General features: G+C 37.8%; 1 protein-coding gene across 2 annotated transcripts in view; it reads right to left on the reverse strand.

Moving 5' to 3' along the window:
- The window catches only part of Cert1 (ceramide transporter 1), a 110,116-nt gene that overhangs the window by 29,449 nt on the left and 57,154 nt on the right, over nucleotides 1-23,513 (reverse strand). For both annotated transcript variants that reach the window (XM_052743514.1, XM_052743513.1), the window contains exons 4-7: nucleotides 17,880-17,987; nucleotides 16,669-16,807; nucleotides 10,423-10,506; nucleotides 1,598-1,755 (exon numbers count right to left, since the gene is read on the reverse strand). In XM_052743514.1, the coding sequence (XP_052599474.1) occupies nucleotides 1,598-1,755; nucleotides 10,423-10,506; nucleotides 16,669-16,807; nucleotides 17,880-17,987 (489 nt within the window). The remainder of the gene's footprint in view (nucleotides 1-1,597; nucleotides 1,756-10,422; nucleotides 10,507-16,668; nucleotides 16,808-17,879; nucleotides 17,988-23,513) is intronic.

The following is a 23,513-nucleotide window of genomic DNA, read 5'->3' on the forward strand; positions in this document are numbered from 1 at the left end:
CCAGCTACTTACAAGTGTGACATCCAAATTGAAGTTAGGGCACCTTATTGTCAATAAATACAATTTTTTCTTACTAATATTATTAACTAAATTTATTTAAACTTGGAATTTTAGTCCTCCTGAGCATGTCTGGCTAGCTAGCAATTAAGTACATTTCTAAAGAAGAAGGGATTGTTATTATTGATAACCATAAAAATGATCACCTCTAAATAATATTTTGGTTAAAGAATACTTGAGTAAATATCTTAAGTTTAATAGTTGTTATCATCATCACATCTCTAATGTGTTCTATAGAGTGTAATGGTCTTGAGGGTCCATTTCCTGTTTATTTCCCTATTTCTAGCTTGTAGAGGGCATGAGAACACTTCGTAACAAAACAGCATCAATGAAATCACATTGTCATTGTGCCTTCTTTCCTGATTTTATGAATTACCTAAAAGATATTTACTGATAAATAACTTCCTAAGAATTATCAATACTGACTTCATCACTTTTACTGTGCCTAATGTATTAAGTTAAACTTTATCACAGGCATGAATTTGTAGAAAAAATAGTGCATAAAGAATTTGATACTCTTTGTGATTTGACATCCACTGGTGGGGGAGTGGGGGCTTGGAACATATGTATCAGGAAAAGGTTTGCATACTGCTAGTTAATATGTCTCCCTCTCACCTCTGCTTCAGAACTCTGACCAGCTAGCTCTCTTCTCTTCTAAAACATGAGAACTAATACACAGTGCTGTTTCTTTCAATCCTGCGTCAAAGTAGTGTTAAAACAGCTGCTGCGGCTTTTCTTAGTGTCTTGCTCAAACTGAAAGACCTTCAAACACTGTAAGCAGTAACAGTGTCTAATGAATGTGATCCTGACTGATGAATGGCCTGGAGACCAGAGCAGATATACCCAGTGCCCGGAAATCTGCTACAGCTTTGCTGCTTAGCACCTTTAGACAAGTCCTTGACTCAGTTCCTTCTGAAAAATGATGACATTAGGCAGAACTGGATTTTCTAAGATGTGGCTTAATTTTAGCATTTGGTTATTTTACAAATGTTAGATTTTAAACAGAAGTTTTCCTACTAAGCAAATTCAGGGAGCCACAGTTCACATTAAAAGCTAGAAATTTGTGTTATAACATTATTATCAATGCTGCTGATTAAATAAAGGTGGGAAAATGGAGCACAGGGCAAATATTTGAACAATATAATGTATGTTAAATGATATTACAGTTAACAGGGAAACATAATGGCTATGATTTAACAAGTAAATATTTAACTTTATAAATCAGTATTCAAGTTAGTTCATAGAACTTAAACATAGACTCAAACTTTATACACTAAAAGAGAGTAAAGCAAAATGTATGTCTATATCAAATCATCATAAATAACATTTAAAGAATTTTCATATTAAATGTGATCAAGAAAGCATGTTGTATAATAACTGAAAAAGTCACTGGTAAATAATGAGGTGAAGATTATGATCAAGTGGCAAAATAAACGCCCCCGATACCTCTATCCCACCAGAGGTCCTTCCCCTTAGAAATTCAATGAACACACAGAGTTTAAAATATTGTTTTGAAAATGAAGAAAATTTATATTCTTACCTTATCATGTCTTTTTTGCCAGCTCTCTTCCCGTTTTACCATTAACTCAATACAATGAGAAAGTGTAGCAAGGATTCCAGCAGTAGTTGCTTTGAAAGTTATTGCTTCTCCTTTGAAGTCTATACCATTAATTCCTTTTGGTGTTACATGTGGAAATACTGAAAAAGAAAGTTAATCACTGAAAATCATTCAAATGAAATAATTTCACCACATTTAAGATTAGCAAGTATTTATAAAATTAGCAAATCAGAGCAAGGTTTTGGATTGTACATTTCCTGTAGATCATCACTGAAAAACCCTACTGTGCTGTGAGCAAAGCTTTGAGGCATTTTCTAGATTCTATTTCCTGAACTCACTTGCAATACTGTACTCAGTAAGTCCAGTAGGAGGAGAAGCAATACTCACAATGACATTGTGACATGTTTGAGCTTAGAGGGACTTTAGATAGAGATACCTTACATTTTTAGAAAATCTACAATTTTAAAACTATACCAAAATGAACTGTAGAATTTAACAAAACAATATGAAATTTAAAATATTTAAGTCCAGGACCAATTCACATATTCAATCACTTTTATGTTTACCTTTACAATTTTAATTCATGGTTAGCCATTGTATTAAATAACAGATCTTAAATAATCCTAAGATACAAACAAGGAAATATCTTATTCTATAGCTATTATGTAGTCATCTAGCTAGAACATTCACAAGGAAATAATGACACCCTGACTTAAAAGACTTGTTTGTAGTTATGACACTAAGGGTAAAGAACAAAATTATGGAATATTCAATCAAGATTTGAAATTGTTATTCTTGAAGACATTGTAAAAAAATAAGCTACAAAAAGATAAAATAAATGGCATATATTAATCATGGACTTATAGCTACAACATATCAAGGAACCTGAAAATACAGTACACTGAGTAAATAACTAAAAGACCCAAAATAACCCACAAAGACTAGGGGCTAAGAATGGAATGTAGCTCCATGAACAAAGTTCTGGGTTTGATGCCCCAACAGTGGGGGTGGGGGGGAAAGGATGGAGGAAAGAACAATAGATGTGAATACATTTCAACAAAGAAGTAAGAGATTAAAAGTGAGCATATAAGAAGATGCTTACTTCCCAGAGAAATGCAAATTAAAACCACAAGAGGTACCTCGCACAGTTTAAGAGTTAAAAATTCATCTACCATATAATTTTGAGATTCTATGCACAGGCACTTAAAACTAAGAAATAAAACATATTGGCCGGGCGGTGGTGGCACATGCCTTTAATCCCAGCCCTCTGGAGGCAGAGGCAGGTGGATCTTTGTGAGTTCAAGGTCAGCCCGGTCTACAGAGTGAGTTCCAGGATAGGCTCCAAAGCTACACAGAGAAACCCTGTCTCAAAAAAACAAAACAAACAAACAAACAAACAAAAGAAATGAAATATATGCCCATAAAGGCCTCTGTGTGAATGTTCACAGTAGCTTTATTTATAATATCCCCAAACATAAACAACACAATTGTTCACCAATGGATAAGCAAATTGCAGTGTATCCATACAATGGAACATCACTCAGCAATAAGAAGTAATCAACTCCTGGCACAGTCATATATCAGCCAGGAATCTTAAATTACATAAGCCAAGCAAAAGAGTATAGGAGTTCACTTAAATACTGGAAAATACAACCATATTCATTTATTTTAGCTCTGCTGGATAACATTTGGGGCTTTGTGTAGGCAAGGCAAGTTCTATGCCACTGAGCTTTACCTCCAGTCATATATAGTTTTTTAAAACATGGCTTTATTGAGATAAACACCCCACAAAATTCACTCATAAAATTTAGTTGTTTTCAGTATGTTCAGAGTTGTGTAATCATCATCAGCACAATCAAATTCTCTTACAACTATAAGTCTACTAGAAATCACTTCCCATTTTCCTCAAGTCCTTGTTCTGAGCAATTGCTTACCTATTTTCTGCCTCTACAACATATCTTATATGTTATATGAAATGTAACTACAAACATAAAGCAGTGTTGTGATAAAGTTCTACTTCACATATTTTCAAGATTTATCCATGTGCTGGGCATAGTGTCTCATGTCTATAATTCTAGCATTCAGGGGCTAAAATGGCAGTATCATTGAGTTCAAGGCCAGTTTGGGCTACAAAGTTAAATGCTGTGTCTCTCAAACAAACAAAAGCAAGAGGCATGCTGGGTGTGGAGGTACACACACACACACACACACACACACACACACACACACACACACACACACACACACACACACACACACCCCTTTAATCCCAGTACTCAGGAAGCAGAGGAAGGTGAATTATTACAGGATGAGTTTGGTTCAGTCTGTTCTACATAGTGAGTTCTAGGCCAGCCAAGGCTAAATAGTAAGACATGGCTATAGTAAGACCTTGTCTCAAAAAAAAAATAATAGAGCTAGAAAGATGGCTCAGCAGTTAAGAGAACTCCCTGTCCTTCCAGAGGCCCAGAGTTCATTCAGCTCTTAATATTCACAATTGCCTATAAATCTAGATCCATGGGATCCAGTGCCCACTTCTGGCCTTTAGGGGAGTCTGCTCAAGTAAATGTACACACACACACACACACACACACACACACACACACACACGCACACATACTATTTTCAGATTGTTCATAGCATGTACAAATATAACTGATATTTTATATACTTGTCTTACACCTTGCAAACTTGCTCAGTTATTTATAGTTCTAATAGTTCTTAATGGATTTGTTATAATTTTCCTTAAAAAATGTTTCTGTTTGCAATGTGGAGCTTAAATCCAGGGCCTTGTGCATAGTAGACAAGTACTCTGCCCCTGAGCTATACTCCCAAACCTTAAAATTTTCTTTGTACAGATCACACTAAAATTCCTGTTGGTAGATGTAATAGGATCCGCAAACAGACTCAAATTTGGATAACTTCTGTTTTCTTTCTTTTTTAAAAAAATTTTTAAAAATAAATTTTCTATTCATTTTACATACTAACCAGAGATCCCCCTCTCCTCCCTCCTCCTGCCCCCCAGTCGTACCCCCTAACCCACCTCCTTTAAGGCAAGGTCTCCCATAGGGAGTCAGCAGAGCCTGGTACATTCAGTTGAGGCAGGCCTAAGGCCCTCCTCCCTGTATCAAGGCTGCGAAAGGTGTCCCACCATAGGCACTGGGCTCCAAAAAGCCCACTCATGTACCAGGGATGGATCCCGATCCCACTGCCTGGGGGCTCCCCAGACAGTTCAAGCTAAATGACTGTCTCGCCTATCCAGAGGGCCTAGTCCAGTAGCATGGGGGCTCCACAGCTATTGGTCCACAGTTCATGCATTTCCACTAGCTTGGCTGGCCATCTCCGTACATTTTCCGATCATGATCTCGATGTCCCTTGCTCATAGAATCCCCCCCTCTCTCATTGATTGGATTCCTGGAGCTCGGCCTGTCACCCAGCCGTGGATCTCTGCATCTGCTTTCATCAGTCACTGGATGAGGGTTCTATGATGACAGTTAGGGTATTCAGCCATCTGATCACCAGAGTAGGCCAGTTCAGGTACTGTCTCGACTATTGCCAGTAGTCTAAGGTGGGGTTATTCTTGTGGGTTCCTGGGAACTTCCCTAGCACTCTGTTTCTCCTTATTCCCATGATGTCTTCATTAATCACAGTATCTCTTTTCTTACTCTCTCACTCTGTCCCTGTTCCAGCTCAAACCTCCTGTTCCCCTATGTTCTCATGCCCCATCCCTTGCCTTCCATTACCTCCCCTCACTCCCAGTTTGCTCATGTAGATCTCATCTATTTCTCCTTCACTGGGTGATCCATGCATCCTTCCTAGGGTCCTCCTTACTAGCTAGCCTCCCTGGAGCTGTGGGTTGCAGTCTGGTTATCCTTTGCTTTACGTTTAGTATCCACTTATGAGTGAGTACATACCATGTCTGTCCTTCTGAGTCTGGGTTACCTCACTCAGGATGATATTTTCTAGTTCTACCCATTTGCCTGCAAATTTCATGATGTTATTGTTTTTCTCTGCTGAGTAACACTCCATTGTGCATATGAGCCACATTTTCTTTATCCATTCTTCAGTTGAGGGGCATTGAGGTTGTTTTCAGGTTCTGGCTATTAAGAATAATGCTGCTATGAACATAATTGAGCATGTGTGCTTGTGGTATGATTGAGCATCCTTTGGATATATGCCCAAGAGTGGTATAGCTGGGTCTTGAGGAAGACTGATTCCCAATTTTCTAAGAAACGGCCATACTGATTTCCAAAGTGTCTGTACAAGTTTGCATTCCCACCAACAGTGTAGGAGAGTTCCCCTTGCTCCATATCCTCTCCAACATAAGCTGTCTTCAGTGCTTTTGATCTTGGTCATTCTGACAGGTGTAAGATGGTATCTCAGTGTCATTTTGATTTGCATTTCCCTGATGACTAAGGATGTTGAGCAATTCCTTAAATGTCTTTCAGCCATTTGAGATTCTTCTGTTGAGAATTCTGTTTAGCTCTGTAGCCCATTTTTAATTTGATTGTTCAGCATTTTGATGTCTAGTTTCTTGAGTTCTTTTCCCAGCCTTTTACTCTCATGTAGTGTCTGTCTTTGAAGTTCAGGTGTGTTTCTTGTATGTAGCAGAAGGATGGATCCTGTTTTCGTATCCATTCTGTCAGCTTGTGTCTTTTTATAGGCAAATTGAGACCATTGATATTAATGGATATTAATGACCAGTGATTGTTAATTCCTGTTATTTTTTTGTTGGTAGTGTTGTGTGTTTCTCTTCTTTGGTATTTGTTGGTGTGGGATTAGCTATTGCCTGTGTTTTCACGGGTACATCTAACTTCCTTAGGTTAGATTTTTCCTTCTAGTGCTTTTTGTAGAGATGGATTTGTGGACAGATATTGTTTAAATCTGGTTTTATCATGGAATATTTTGTTTACTCCATCTATGGTGATTGAGAGTTTTGTTGGATATAATAGTCTGGGTTGGCATCCATGGTCTCTTAGTGTCCAGGACCTTCTGGCTTTCAGAGTCTCCATTGAGAAGTCAGGTGTTATTCTGATGGGTCTGCCTTTGTATGTTACTTGGCGGCCTTTTTCCTTTGCAGCTCTTAATATTTTTTCTTTATTCTATGTTTAGTGGTTTGATTATTATGTGGCAAGGGGACTTTTTTTAGGGATCTAGTCTATTTGGTCTTCTGTGAGCTTCTGTATCTTCATAGGCATTTCCTTCTTTAGGTTGGGAAAGTTTTCTTCTATGATTTTGTTGAATATATTTTTGTTGAATATATTTTCTGTGCCTTTGAGTTCATATTCTTCTTCTATCCCTATTATTTTTAGATTTGGTCTTTTCATGGTGTCCCAAATTTCCTGGACATTTTGTGTTATGACTTTATTGGCTTTAGTGTTTTCTTTGACTGATGAATCTATTTCTTCTACTGTATCTTCAACGCCAGAGATTCTCTCTCCGTCTCTTGCATTCTGTTGGTTATGCTTGCATCTGTAGTTCCTGTTCATTTACTCAGAATTCCCATTTCCAGTATTCCCACAGTTTGTGTCTTCTTTATTGCCTCTATCTCAGTTTTCAAATCTCAGACTATTTCATTCACCTGTTTAATTGCTTTTTCTTGGCTTTCTTTAAGGGATTTATTGATTTCTTCCAGTTTTTTGTTTGTCTTTTCTTCTAATTCTTTAAGGGAAATTTTCATTTCCTCTTTAAAGGCCTCTCTCATCTTCTTAAAGTCATTTTTAAGGTTGATTTCTTTTGCTTCTTCTGCTTTGGGATGTTCAGGTCTTGCTGATGTTGCACCACTAGGTTCTGATGGCGCCATATTAGTTTTTATGTTGTTGACTGTATTTTTGCACTGGTGTCTACCCATCTCTTCTTCCACTCCATGCAAGTGGTGTCTGTGTCTGAGGGAGCCTCTTTTGGTCTGATTGATGTTTTTGGTCTAATGGGAGCTCTTGGTCTAATCCGGGCTCTTGGTTCAATCGGTGCTGGTGGATTCTGTGTCTCAGGGAGCAAATTTCAGTCCAATGGGCATCAGTGGGCTCTGTCTCAGGGAGCAGCTATTCCTAATTGGCGCAGGGTGTGCCCTGTTTCCTTGGCGATAGAGCAGGGGAAGAGGTAGGTTGTGGGTCCTTGGGGCCCCAATGGCTTAGGGGAGGGGCACACAATGTGCCCCTGGGGCCCAGGGGCTAGGGACCTGGTTTGCCCAGTTCAGAGATGGGGCCTTACCTGTCCCCAATCGGTGCAGGGTAGGCTTATGACTCTGGTGGTCACTGGTGTCACAGGGGGCTGTTTTCTTGGTGAGGAGTCGGGGAAGAGGCAGCTGACCGGTTCCTGGGACTCCAGTGGCTTGGGGGTAAGGACACAGAATGTGCCCCTGGTGCCTAGGGGCTAGGCAACTGGTGTGCCCAGTCCAGAGATGGGGCCTTACCTGTCCCCAGTCGGTGCAGGGTAGGCTTATGACTCCTGATGTCTATTTTCTTTGGAAGACATTAATTATAACCTCCTGCTTTGTCTTAGTTTCTTTATCTAGTTTGTGTGTGCTAGTCACTGTCTTTTAGGTAGGAGCCTTTCTTAAAATGTATAGAGACCTGATCTATATCTATAAATGTATAGGTGATCTTCATACTTATGGGTTAGACACTAAAGGAGCTAGCAAGCCTTTCAACTAGTGGATTTGAAGGGTGATCTGGTGGAGTCAGCTTTCTGACGGTGGTATCTGCACAGCTCTCCTTACAGGTGTTTTCTCTACAGCTATTCAGTTCTCTAAGAGCTATCTTCTGATTTATGTCAAGAAGTTATGTCTGTTAGATGGTGTTTGGGGACAGGATACGAGAAAGAGGTTGCATCTTTCAGTATGTAAACTTACCAAGCAAATAGCTTAGTATTAGAGTTCCTGGACAGTGACACAGTCAGAGCTCAATAATCACTACATATAATTCTATTTAATTTGTATGTGTGTGTGTGTATATATATATATATATATATATATATATATATATATATAAAGACAGTGACTAGCACACATATACATATATATGTTTGTGTGTGTAATGTGTGCAGATACACATATATGAGTGCATGTGTAGGCCAGAGTTCAATGTTGGCTGTCTTAGTCGCTTTCTACTTTATTTTTTTAAGACAAGGTCTCTCATTGATCCTAGAGCTCACTGACTTGGCTGAACTGAGTAAACAACATGCCACAGAGAACCTTTTCTGTCTGCCTCCCCAGTGCTGGAATTACAGGTACAAATTGTTGTGCCTTGCTCTTTTAGATGGATGGGGAGGATCAAACAGATCCTCATGCTTATGCAGTAAGGACTTTACTGAGGGAGCCTTGCTGAATATTTTAATGACACAAGCTAAAGTCATCTGAGAGGCAGGAACTTCAATCAAGAAATTAATGCCTCCATAGGCAGACCCATAAGACATTTTCCTAATTAGCGATCAATGGGGCTCAATCCATTGTAGGTGCCATCCATGGGTTGGTGGTGGTCATGGGTTCTACAAAACAGCAGGCTGGATGCTGGAGGGATGGCTGAGTAGTTAAGAGCACTGACTGCTCTTCTAGGGACCCAGGTTCAACCCAGCATCCACATGGCAGCTCACAACTGTCTGCAACTCCAGTTCCAGAGGATTCAATACCCTCACATAGACATACAAGAAGGCAAAAACACCAATGGAAAAAAAATAGAAAGAAAGAAAGAAAGCAGCTTGAGCAAGCCATGTGGAGCAAGCCAGTAAGCACCACCTCTCCTTGACTTTTGTATCAGCTCCTGCCACCAGGTTTCTGCTCCATTTGAGTTCCTTTCCTGACTTCATTCAATGATGAACAGTGGAGGTATTAAGCAAAATAAGCCCTTTCCTTCCCAACTTGTGTTTTGGTCTTGATGTTTCATGGCAGCAATAAAAATCCTAAGACAGGAGCCATTTTGCCAGCTCTATTAATTACTTTCTTGATAGCACAATACAATTATCTTTGGCTGTATTTGTTAATACAGTATTCTCAAATCAAGGAATTTCCACTTCGGTATCTAAAGAAAATAACCTTTTTAGGGAAAGCATGTGACATAGCTGAACATATGTGGGATGAATGATTAGGCTCATAGTTTTAAAACTTCTTTTAATGATTTTTCAACATTCAAATAAGGCATCTTTTGTATTACAGCATATTATTCACTATGACATTAAAATATAAGCCAAAGAAACTTTTCAAAAAATTCTTCAATATTATAGAGATGCTGAATGACTTGATAGGCTTCAAGATTCTAGCTTTAAATTACAAGGACAACTTTTGTAGTAAGTTATAACATTAAATTGGACCTTTATACAAGGAAGGGGCAGTATGTTATAAGGAAGGAGCTAAAATGAAATAAAAACTAAGAAAGAAAGAAGGGAAAGATGGGAAGAGAGAAGCAATAAACTTTAGCATTAATAATGGGATAGTCTAGTATAACCTATAAAACAGAAAATTACTTCCATGCATAAAACAGCTTAAAAAATAACCGGAAAATATGCTACTGATAGAATTTACTTTATATTCATTTAGAAAAAATAAATACTTAAAACTAGCAACTAACTAGCAATACTAATGAAGTGAGGTTAATATTTGGAATTTAGAATGAGCCTTTGTTAGACACCAAGCCATTATTACATGATATCAAGATGTACTTTACTTACATGGTTTTTCTTCAAAGATATTTTAACTTTGGATTCTAAGAGTTCCATTGCTTTTAAAAATTACTCAGGAATTTTTCTTTGACATACAGCTACTCTATAATCTCACAAAATACATTCCATCCAATCGCAGGAGAAAAGGTATTACTTACATTTTTCCTTATTACCATTGGTATTGTGCAAGAAGTCTCCATCAGAACGAGTTGTAGGGAAGTCATCTTCATCATCTTCTACCACTAAATAAAAAACATTTAGGGATATTACAATGAAAACCGGCTTATTCTTATGTTCAACTGAACATAAGCTCTTACTCATCTTTTGTGTTTTCACTGGTTATCAAGATAAGCTTAATAACTATGTAGTGAAATGATATTAAGTATATTGTCATCTGTGGAATAGATGGTTATTGAGTTATACTTTATACCCTTTAGTCTTTGTGGTTTGAAAGAAAATGACCCCCAAAGGAAGTGACACTATTAGGAGGTGTGGATTGTAGAGCAGATGTGGTCTTATTGGAGGAAGGGTGTCACTGTGGATGCAGACTCTAAGGTCTCATATATGTTCAAGATACTGCCCAGTGTCTCAGACCACTTCCTGTTGCCTGCACGATGTAGGACTCTCAGCTACTTCTCCAGCACCATGTCTGAGGACTCTCAGCTACTTCTCCAGCACCATGTCTGCCTGCATGCTGCCATGTCCCAACATGATGATAATGGACTGAACCTCTGAACTGTAAGCCACCCCATTAATGTTTTCTTTATAAGAGTTGTCATGGTCATGGTTTCTCTTCACAGCAATAGAAACCCTACCTAAGGCAGTCTTCCTATCTCTTCTACCTTCACTAGGGTCATCTTATGACTCTTTAATAACCCTAGAACGGTCTGGCAAGGTAAAAGCACTTGCCATCAGGCCTGACAAACAGAGTTCAATCCTAAGAATGGAAGTCGATAACCAACTCCCTCAAGCTGTTCTCTGACCTCAACACAGACACTATGGTACGTGCATACCCACATACCTACCTACTTTTATACAGAGATAACCAAAAAAAAAAAAAAAAAAAAATTGAAGAGGCTAGAAAAACTGACAGCTGTAAAGTGAGAGATACCTTCTCTATCCTCTGAGAATTCTCCAATCTATTTCTGTATATACAGGGAAAATAATACTTTTAGATGTGATGTCAATTTTCATTTATTCCAATGTGTATGTGTGCCTGGATATCCCTTTTAATTTCTCCAATGAGAAAAAAGTCCTAAAATTTAGGTTTTATATTTGTTTTACAGAAGTATGTATGTTACCAAATAAAGGAAATCTGGTACTATCTCTTTACATTAATTTACCTTGCATTTTTGTTCTCACAGAACAGTCATTTATGCTAGCTACTGACGTCACAATGTGACTATTCTTAAATTAGTTCTCTGGCAAATGTTACAATGATGACCTTCAAGTACCTTTTGTTTTAAGCTCATTACTTCATTGGCCAGGGTCTTTTGACATCTCCCTACATTAAAAAAAATCCTATCAATGGAAAATTAACAGTTTACTAGCTACTCCCCTATCTAACACTTCCTACAACAGATATTTTGTTACATTTGTTCTAGACGTTATCTAGTCTCATGATTTGAAGGATGGTTTTTCTTGGAAAATTCAAATGGTCTCTCTATTTTCCCTTTTTGCTGGCCTTTCCCTATAGCCTTCAGAAGGCTTGTTTACAATAAGCTACCCTCTATTTCTACTAGAAAAATTATCTAGACTCATCTGAGAAACAAAGAATATAATTTTATATTCTCCCTCTCTCCTTCCCAATGCTCTGATTCAGTAGAACAGGGGCACAGGGTATTGTAGAGATTAGAATGTAGCCTTTTAAGTTACTCCAGACTGTATATCACAGTGATTTTCAGGCAATACCCTGCTCTGGATGACTGTATTTTGCAAAGCAGCATTTTGCTCCATTTTGAGTGCAAATGCAGAATAATTCTGCATCTCAACTATGTCTGTAGATATCACCATCTGTCCCACACAACAATGAGAAATAAATGGGTAAAAACTTATAATTACAAGTAAAAAGGTACTAACTACAAATATATCAAAAGCAGACTGGGATCAGATGGTACACACAGAAAAACCAGGACCATGAACATAACACACAAGCACACTAGACCAATGAAAGGTGCCACAACTTCATCTGGAAGCCATAAAAAAAAAAAAAAGCTAATACTATGATGATGATAATGATTACCCAATTGAACATTATCTGACTTAAAGGACCAACAGGCAGAGAATTCCCAAGTGTCTCAGAGACTTCTGTTCAGCACAGTTCCTCCAATAAAGGATAACAACCTACTCAAAGTCTTTGCCTTTGTCCAGACTAAAACCCTGGAACTGGTCCTTTAACTCAATCTTGCAGCTGTACAAATATTGCAATTCTACAGCTCAGCCCTATAGCTTAGCTCTGAGGGCTTTCAGTAGTTCTCCAACTGGGTTCCTTAGTATCGGATCTACTTCAGTGACTTTCTTTGCATTCATAACAGGTCTCTGCCTTTACCTTTAGTAAGTCACCTTTGAATTCAGAGGCATTCTATGCTTTCTGTAGCTATTCTATAACCTACATGCATAAATATATACACAGACACACATACAGACATATATGTTGGGTCTGTGATCTGAGAAAATATTAGCAATTAAGATTGGAATAAAGCTTGTGATTGCCAATGGCCAGTGTTGGAGCATGGTCCATGAAAGGAGTTGTGTGAGGAAAATTCTGAGTGCCTGTGAGAAAACTCCAAGACAAGACAAAAGTCATGTGACTTCAATTTCTTCAAATCACAGGATTGGTCTTAGAATGTGTTTTCGTGCTCCTCCCAGGTGTAGTAGATAGAAGTGAGTTGACTTCAGATTACTCATTATTGCTGCTGTTGTTATTCAATTAAATGTTTAACTCTCCTTTATATATGCCTCAATAGAAAAACTGATGTATTTGCCACATGTGGCCTGTCCTTGTGACTGTCTACAGCTTGAACTCATGAGAACATTACTCAGGTGACCTTTAACTCCCAGAGTATAATTGTCTGAGGCTCTGAATAAAGTTGGCTATTACACGAGACTTTAGTCTGTCTCATTTATCAGCTTCATTCTCCCAGGTCCCACCACTTCTATAGTGGTGACAGGCAGCTCTCAATGAAATCAGATGAATTAGAAGTAATGTGGCTTCTGAATATGAATGATGACATTGTGGAAAAATAGAATGTGTCCATTTGTTTCTGATATATTGGGTTCATGGCAGTATGATGAATTGTTTTTTTCTTAAGATCACCTATATGATTCAAATAATCATTGAGCAACCTTTTCAGTACTCAAATATTTCTTAGATACCAGTGAATTAAATATTTTCTCCAACTACTACCATTTCATTGTTGAAGTCTGTTGCCAGTACCTCACAAGGTGACTGGGGCAATTAAGTAAATATGAGGTCATCAGAGGCTCTCTGGAAACACCCATGTGCAGAGATAATGAGAGAGCAAGAAGACAGTGCTTATGTGCCAGCAACAGTCCTTGAACGGGACTTTAACTCATCACTCTTGGGAGTAGTCAACACTGCCAACACTTTGCTTTCACAACTCTGAGAAAATGAAACTTATTTAAGCCATTCAATCTTTGGTACTTTGAACTTCGATAGCTTTTGGAATAGTTAACACATATATACATGGTAAGTTTTTATAAAATTATAACAGATAATATCAAATACCTAAAAGACTTCATGATAAATACTATAAATAATATAATAACTAATCATGATGACGTTCTCTTGAAATGAGTTTCTCTCTATTCTTTATGCTTGACCCACAGGCTCATTCACGGACTCTCTGATTACTAGAATGACTTACATGAGGGTTTTTTCTATATTCAGTCTTTTACCATTCTAATTAACATTTCAATTATCTGCAAGTAATTTTTTAAAAAGTTTAATCTCAATCTCATGTACTCTTGCTTAAATAGTAACTTTTCAAATTTGCTGTGGATATCGCGCTATATAAATAAAGTGCTGATTGGCCAGTAGCCAGGCAGGAAGTATAGGTGGGACAAGCAGAGAAGAGAATTCTGGGAACAGGAAGGCTGAGAGAGGGAGACACTGCCAGTCACCGCCATGAGTACCAACATGTAAAATACTGGTAAGCCACCAGCCATGTGGCAAGGTATAGATTTATAGAAATGGGTTTATTTAAGATGTAAGAACTAGATAGCTAGAAGCCTGAGCCATTAGGCCAAACAGTTTAAATAATATAAGAGTGTGTGTTTATTTTATAAGTGGGCTAAGAGACTGCCAGGGCTTGGCGGGAGCTGGAGAGAAACTCCCCAGCTACACAAATTTCTGATGGGAAACTGATTTTAGATTAAATTCCAATGGTTCTTAAAAATTTAATATTCTCCACCTAATCGCTTACTAGCACCAAAAAGGGATTTTCAACCTTTTTTTAAAGCCTAATTACACACACACACACACACCCAATGGAAACAACAGTTGCTCTTGCTAACAGTGACCTCTTATCTCCTGAATAAGATCTTTTAGGCGCCAGGCGGTGGTGGCGCACGCCTTTAATCCCAGCACTCGGGAGGCAGAGCCAGGCGGATCTCTGTGAGTTCGAGGCCAGCCTGGACTACCAAGTGAGTTCCAGGAAAGGCGCAAAGCTACACAGAGAAACCCTGTCTCGAAAAACCAAAAAAAAAAAAAAAAAAAAAAAGATCTTTTAGGCATTTGAAAGCACTTTTCAGGGTCTGTGATACAGTCTATGTGCATGCACCTATGTGTGTGCTGTCTTCTACTGATAAACAGTGTCTATTGTCTTACAGATTTTGTGCACTTTTAAAGATTTGTGGTAGAGGATAAATTTAGTCCCCATTATTCATCCAGCCCAGGAACAAAAAGCCATATTCTTCCAAAAGTATTTAATTTTGCCTAAATTAAATAGTCTTGAAGTTATTATCTTCCCCCACCCCATCTTTTTCCATAGGGATTGAACCTAAGATCTCATTCATGCTAGGTAAATACTACTTAGCCCGTGTGCTCGAGGAGGCCGGAGGTCCATGTCATATCTTCTTCAATCACTCTCTGTAGTATCTTTTGGGACAGGGTCCTTCGCTGAGCTATTTAAAATGTAAAGATGGGCTGGGGCTATAGCTAATGGACAAGATTTCTGCTCCTAGTGAAGATGAATAATGGACTGAATTTATTCTTTACCATAAATCCTAAAAAGTGGACAGAGTTTATGAGACAATGGACACCTGTTCTTAGATAACAATAAAGGAGTGATACCCAAGGGTTAGAAACAAATGCTGTAAGCTTTATGATTGTTCCAGCCCCTGTGCATTCAAGACAGGAAACCTAGCAGACTGCTGTGGTGAGGTGCAGCTAAGACAACACAAAGGTTTGCTTTCCCAAGGAAATGAGAAACAAGGAGAGGACTATACGGACGCCACCAGAAACCAGCAGGTGTTTCTTTTGAGGCCTCAGTAGACTAACAGGAGTACCTGCACATGAGAGACTACTAATAGCAGGGTTTTAAAAACCTTTTGGAGAGAATCCAGGGAGCAGTACTCCGACCTTATGTAAGAAGGTAAGGAAAGTTACTTGTTCCCACAGTGCAGAATGGAAAGACTCATAGTTTACAGGGGACTAATTAGGATATTCAGAAAAGTCTTGCCTCAGTAGTGGGGCAGACTAGAAATGCACTACTGGAAGCTTTGGCTACTACACATGAAGTGCTATGATGGTATTATTTTGAAGGCAGAATTGTGGTAAGTTACAAATGCATGAACCCTAAAGTGGCCATCAAACCACAGAGTTAGAGCAAAAACATGAATAAAGGAGAAAAAAAATAAAATTATAAAAAAATTTAGTACAAAAGGCAGCGAAAGGAAACAAATAAACAAAAAACAAAGAAGACCAAAAGAATTTGAAGTCCAACACATTTCGTAAGGCCAAGAAATTCAGTCATGACCAGCAATGCTCTTCTACTAGGGGTGAACTCAGGGCTAGGTGCTAATATTGCTGGGGAGGTCATGTTCACCTTCAGAGCAAATAAAGAGAACTGAACATGTGTTGACATCAACAATATCTTCAGTACTAACAAAGGGGAAGCAACTTTAAGCCTCAAATTAAAAGCTAATTGAACTGGGTTGTGGCACACATGCCTGTAATCCCAGCACATGGGAAGCAGAAGCAGGAGGATCTCTTGTGAGTTTGAGGCCAGCATGGTCTACAGAGTTAGTTCCAGGACAGTCAAGGCTATACAGAGAAACCCAGTCTTCCAAAAAAAAAAAAAAAAAAAAAAAAAAAAAAAAATCTAGAGGCTTTAAAGCCATTCATTCTCCAAGTAAAAAATAGTGGTAATAGCTTAATTAACCTTTATCCCTTTGAAGTTCATCCTTGGAGACAGCATCAGCGCAGACATCAAAGTACTTCTGGAGAGTATCAACTTGTCTACATAAGATGTCTCTAAAGGTTTCCATTTCAGCAAGTTTCTCACGTAAACTGTGTCCTTTCTGTAAAACACAAAGCAGGGGGTGTGTGAGTCAAGTAAAACAAATGCAAACTGTTGGCCCTATGATATTTAGTCACCTTTTAGGCTGGCATCCTATCATTGAGGGAATGAGTGGTAAATTTCAAAGTGATATTTCTAGGAACAGACTTGATGAGACAATGACAAACGTATAGATAATAGGAAAGCAATTCTGCCTGATAAACTGCTAACATAACAACATTTTCCTATAAAACACCATGAAGAGACACAGACTTTGAAATGGGCAAATGCATTATTACTGGATGTAGTTTAGTAGTATTGATGAGTGTTGTCAGGGGACCCCGAGGGGAAGATGATATCAGACTGCACAAGTTTTTTCTTTTCATTGCATATGAGTTATTTTACAAGTCTTTTAATAGAAAATCCAATAGTGTTGTGTGATTTTTGTCTCAAGAGACACAAATGGACTTTGACTTGTGCAGAAGCATTGATTGTTTTTGCAGTGCTGGTGATTAACCCCAGGAATTTTGCAGGTTAGCCAAGAGCTCTACCATTGAGCCACATTCCTCAAGGCATTGACTATTAATCTGCAGATGCTGGCCAGTTTTTCATCAGCAAATCATTTTAATATTCCCCAGATTCTCCTTTGAACCAATCTGTAAAATTATACCTTACCTCATTAATGAATGAAGATAATAAAATCTCAAGTGTTCATTTTATATTTGTGTATGCCATGATTTCATTCCTTAAGAACTTATAACAACTTCAAGTAAATTACATTGTGGAAAAGTTCTTTTAAGAACCTATCAAGGGCTGGTCAGATGACTCAGAGGATAAAGGCACCTACTGCCAAGCCCGACGCCTGGACTTTACCTCCTGGGACCCACGTGGTGAAAAAACAGAGCCAATCCTACTAACTGTCCTCTGAGTTCCATATGCCCATTCTCTCTCTCTCTCTCTCTCTCTCTCTCTCTCTCTCTCTCTCTCTCTCTCTCTCTCTCTCTCTCACACACACACACACACACACGTAACCTAAGTTATTTATCTAATACTAAACTTACATGACATTGCCTCAAAGCATCATAATCACAAACCTTGAATGAAGACGTGGATGTAGCAGAATAGCCACTTGCTCCAGACACCAGGGACACCATTGAGCCATGTCTACGCAAACTGGACTCAGATCCATATCCTGATTCAGTCTAAAAAAGAAAGTAAAGTCTACATGAAAAAATAAATAAATAGAAATATTTAAGGGGATGCAAAATGAGTAAGGTTATTATAACAGTAATTACCAATTTGGATTTACATAAGAAATAGCTAATCTACTGATGCAAACAATACCTTTCAATTCTCCATTGACATTTTAATTTAGAATGCTACATGTTACACTAGCAGGCTAACAAGTTATTTAATAATAGGCTCTAACAGTCAAATTCATAAGGAAAGAGAATAGTGGTCAGCAGAAACTGGGGAAGGGCTTCAATGAGGAAGATGAAAACGCTGTGGAGCTGATTGAGAAACAGTATTGATATACTTTTGTTCTTTAAAGGCCAGTCATTTACCCTAATACAACTTAAATAGCCTGTTCCAGTGAAACTGTTTCTATTATCCCAGTCTCTATTTTCTTTTTTAAAAATTTTTGTGTTATTTTTAAGTATGTGTGTGTCTGTGTGTGTGCATGCTCTTGTGTGTCTGTTTGGGTATGTGCACATGAGCTCAGATACCCACGATGGACAGAGGCTTCCAATTTCCTGGAATGGTGGTTGTGTGCTACCTCTCAAGTGTGCTGGAAATTGACCTCAGGTCCTCTGTTAGTACAGTAAGTGCTCTTATCTGCTGAGCCATCTCTCCAGTCCCATCTCCGTATTTTCAACCATTCTTATTACATTATAATTATAGGTTTAGCATTGAATTATAATAGCTTATATTTAAAAATTGCTACTTGACTTTGATCTTTCTGAAAGCCGATTGTAAATATTCATTTTTTTAGTAACCTTGATAGTTCAACTTTGCTGGTCCATATGTCATGGAGGGTAAATAGGACCTACTGGGTGTTTGTGTACAGTCATTATACAGTTTGTGTACACTGTCATTATACATTTTCCCCCACTTTAATGAGCTGGATACCTTTCAGAATGTCCATTTTATATTCTATTCTCAACCAAATGCACTACTAGTAATATCGTCAAAGAAGTCAGCTATCTGAAAATTTTCCAAGTCCCTGAAACCAAAGAGTTTGGATCCAACTACAGTGAATCATGTCTGGAGAGTTGGCTCAGTGGTTAAGATCACTTGTTTTTGCAGAGGACTCAGGCTGATTCTCAGCATCCACATGGTGGCTTCATAACACTCTGTAACTTAAGGCTTGGGGGATCCAATACCTTCTTCTCATGCGGGCACCAGGCATGCATGTGGTGCACATACTTATATGTAGATAAAACACTCATACCCAATAAAACAGAATAAATAAATCTATTAATAAAATAAATTATAGTAAATCAAATGCCTTTGTTGAAAAACCCAGGCATCTGTACCATACCATTGCTGGAACATCACATTGAACCTATTATGGTTTTAAACAAGTGTTTGTATCTAATAGCTGTACTTTGTTTGAATGGAGGAAAATCATATAGGCTTTTCAAACATTAATGCTTGGAGAAAAGTACTGGAAGCAAAGGAACAATAGCTGTATTATTTATCATTTAATCCCAGTCACTAGATTTCTTTTCCTTCCCTATCTCCTCTACCTTCCTTTTCCTTCCTTTCCATTGAGACAGCGTCTTGTATGGATTTGATAAGACATGCATGCATGCATGCATGAATGCACAGAAGCATGCAGAGAGCAAAACTTATGATGAGAGGGGATGTCAGGGTACAATGTAAGTAATGACTAAAAAAAGGTAGAAAATTTCAGGGATGTCTATTTGTCTATATGCAAACCCCGAGTAAATTAAAAATCAGTGTAATTTGAGAATATAAATGTACTCATAAACCTTTAAGCTGATTTCAGTATCAGAGGATCACACCAAAAGGGATCTGTAATTTCAGCATCATACAGTTTACCAAGGAAGACTTCTTATCTTATAATGAGGTCTACTGGAAGTCCTACAGCAAAGGTACTCTGGGGGCATTTTCATTTAAAGTGGCTAAACTTTTTTCTTCTCTTTTTACAAGAATGCTAACTTGCAAGTTTAGTATTTCTACATTTTAATAGTATGGGTTTGGTAATTGCCAAGGACTGCAATTAGAAATAGGAAAAAAATCTCTCTGTAACAGCCAAAAAAATGTAAGGACTTTCAGAAATTAAGTATCTCAGATATCTATGTGAGATGTGAGATTCATTTCTAAGTGAGATATGAGATTCATTCCTAAGCAGGAATTAAAGACAATACAGTTCTCTACAATTTACAGTCCAACTTAGAGATACTTAAAACAGATTGTAGACATTTTCATTTAAAATATTCAAAATTCAACAACTTGGCCTTGAAATGCAAATGCATCTGCTCTTCTCATTTACTTGCTCACACCCAGAAGTCTGGTACAAAAAAGTTGATGTTAGTGATTCATTTAAAGGCCTTGCAACAAATCAAAACAAGAAAAGCTTTACTAACTGTTTCTTACACTACAGCTTTTTATAGTCTCTCTTTCTCCAAGTTCCAGTATCTTAAAACAGGCAGCACCATTTTATTACAAAGACATCATAAAGCAGAATCCTTTACAGTATTGACATAATATATGCTATGTCATGGATAATAAATGGATGCTCATTATCAACAGTGTATCTCTTTTAACTCTCATAGTTTCCATTAAATAAATTCCATAATAAATTACAGAAATCAGTCCAAGGAAAAAGAAAATCCAGTAAACAAAGAAATCTCAATTTCATTGTTACTCAGTGTAAATAATGAAGAAGACTCATTGCTTGAGATCTGTAACTGCAATAGTTTTAACAAAAATGAGAGCTGCAGAATATCAACCACAGTCCCCTATTAAAAGCATAGCTAGACTGCCACTTTAGTACACATACATAGTGCTCAATTAGTTCTGTATTTATTTCAAGTCAAATCTACCATCGAATATGTTAATATGAAAAGAGAAAAAACTCAGAGAAACCAGTAATAATTCTAAAGGAACAGTAATTATTTTGAACATGAAAAAGCAACAATATTAATTTGAATTTAAAATATGTCTTCTGAGGGCACAATATAGTAGAGGTAGATGGAAATGGGGAAAATTATAATCACAATACAGTGGTATGTTTATTAGTATAGTTTTAGGGCTAATCCTTGAAAGGAACGCTAGTCTTTTTCTTAATCTCACTTACTCTCCCACATGAAAGAAACCCAACTCACAACCTTTAACCACCTACCCATGAATATTTTGAAAACACCAAATTCTACCTAAGACTGCCAAACCAGATTTCAAATAGTTACCATAGGAATGCCTTTCCTTTTCAAAATATTTGTTTTAATATTCCCCCCTTTCACTGTTCTGTAACAAAAACCTCTTCTTTCTTAAGTTTGCCGAAATTTATAAGGAGTATTCCTGAACATGCTTTACACAGATAGAAAATGTCATCTGGCCAAGGGCACACATTAGAAATATATATAAAACAAAGTTTATCTCTAAACATCACAGTAATGAGCCCATACCTTTATTATATCAGAACACTCCTTTCTTACAAAAAGCAAACAGAAAAACCACATCACACACACACACACACACACACACACACACACACACACACACACACACACACACACACCAACCAACCAAATCAAAGAGAATAAAGCAGGCTCTCTGTCCAGTAGAGGGAGTCATTAGCACTTTTCAAACACTGTGTTTGGAAAGCTGACAAGGGTTACTATTGGTCAAAGCACAATAGTAACCTTTAGACTAATTCCTTTATCCTATGTGCTTGAGATTTTTATATTTAAGAATATTATAACTTAAATCATATAGTTCAAAGCTATTAATTTAATAAAATAATAGAAATGCCAACAAACTTAACTACCTTAAGTTATTAGGTAAATTTTATAGTTTAATTATATGGGAGATTAATTTAAATATTATCATTTTGCATCATTAACCCATCTAAACCCTAAAAGAAGTGGCATATAAATATAATAAATATTGGATTTAAAAATTTAAAGCATTTGATTTAAAAATTATTTTTCCTGGGCTAGAGAGATGGCTCAGTGGTTAAGAGCACTGGCTGCTCTTCCAGAGGTCCCAAGTTCAATTCTCAGCAACCACATGGTGGCTCACAACCATCTATAATGGGATCCAATGCCCACCTCTGGTGAGCAAAGGAACATGCAGACAAATCATTTTTTTTTTTTTTTTTTTTCCGAGACAGGGTTTCTCTGTAGCTTTGGAGCCTGTCCTGGACTAGCTCTGTAGACCAGGCTGGTCTCGAACTCACAGAGATCCACCTGCCTCTGCACCCCGAGTGCTGGGATTACAGGCGTGCACCACCACCGCCTGGCTGACCAATCACTCTTATAAATAAATAAATCTTTAAAATAAAACAAACAAACAATTTTTCCCTAGTAATGATCTCTGGCAAGCAACACAGCAAAGAAACTGAGGCAAAAATTAATTTCCATATGGTGTCAAAAATTAGTTATTATTTTAATTATGGTAAAGGAGAAAATATAAGAATATTAACATAAAAATATAGGACGTTTTTCTGAAATTGAAATTCTAAAGCCCAATCAACTGAATTGCAAACTGTTGTGAACATCAGTCTACCACCCATATTATATGGAAGCAAACCCTATGAGAGGCAAGATGCTGTATCTTAAGAGGGCAATGGAAATCTTGAGTGGCTAGACAGATGTTTCAGCAGTCAACCACCACCTGTGACTCCAGGTCCAGGGACCATATGCCCTATTCTAGAGTCCACTGGCACCCATACTCACATGACATAATTAAAAACAATTTTCATCTTTTTAAAAAGTATGTTTAACATATTTATTCCAGAAAGCTACATTGAAAATCACACTAAAAGCAACAGTAAAGGCAAAGAGTTAGGGTTTCTTTATACTAGCATAAGTGCTATACATGTATTACTATCTTATTTAACTCTTTTGCATGAGATGGCAATATATTGTGATACTCATTTTATAGATGATTTTTATGTACTATGTTCTGGGATTAAACATGCCCTCCAGGTACCCTGGCTCACAGTAGGTACTGTATTCTACTCTCAGAGAAAGGCAGGTGTTGGAAGTTCTGGCAGTCGCCACTGACAAAGGATCAGCTGAGCAGCTGAAGCAAGGGCAAGATAAAGACAGAAAAGGAAAGGATGAGGAGGCAAAGAGGGGAAGCCAAAGAAGAAAAAGAAAAGGAAAGGGAGCTGCTAAAAGACTGTAATGGGCAAGAGAAGAGAATCTACAGACCTGACCCTCAGACCTCAGGCTAAGACTGCTACAAGGACCTTGGATCCTGATGCCCAAGGCCTGCACGGGGACTAACTATAGCACTTACAGGATTAGAGTACCAATAAAAATGGCCTGTAAGGGCTAATTAATTAAGAGGGTGTCTCTCGCTGCTGCTTCCTATTTATTGTCGAAAGCTGTTAGAGACCAGTATTTGAAATGTTTCTGGAAAGGAGCAAGTACTTCTGAGCCATCTCTCATTCTGTATCTGTTAAACAGCAAAGGACCATCTCTCCCTCCTTCCAACTGTGGTAATCACTATTTCGGCTCTATGTTTGTCTA

This window comes from Peromyscus californicus, unplaced genomic scaffold, assembly GCF_007827085.1.
Source record: "Peromyscus californicus insignis strain IS unplaced genomic scaffold, ASM782708v3 Scaffold_18__1_contigs__length_77618521, whole genome shotgun sequence".
Lineage (NCBI taxonomy): Eukaryota > Metazoa > Chordata > Mammalia > Rodentia > Cricetidae > Peromyscus > Peromyscus californicus.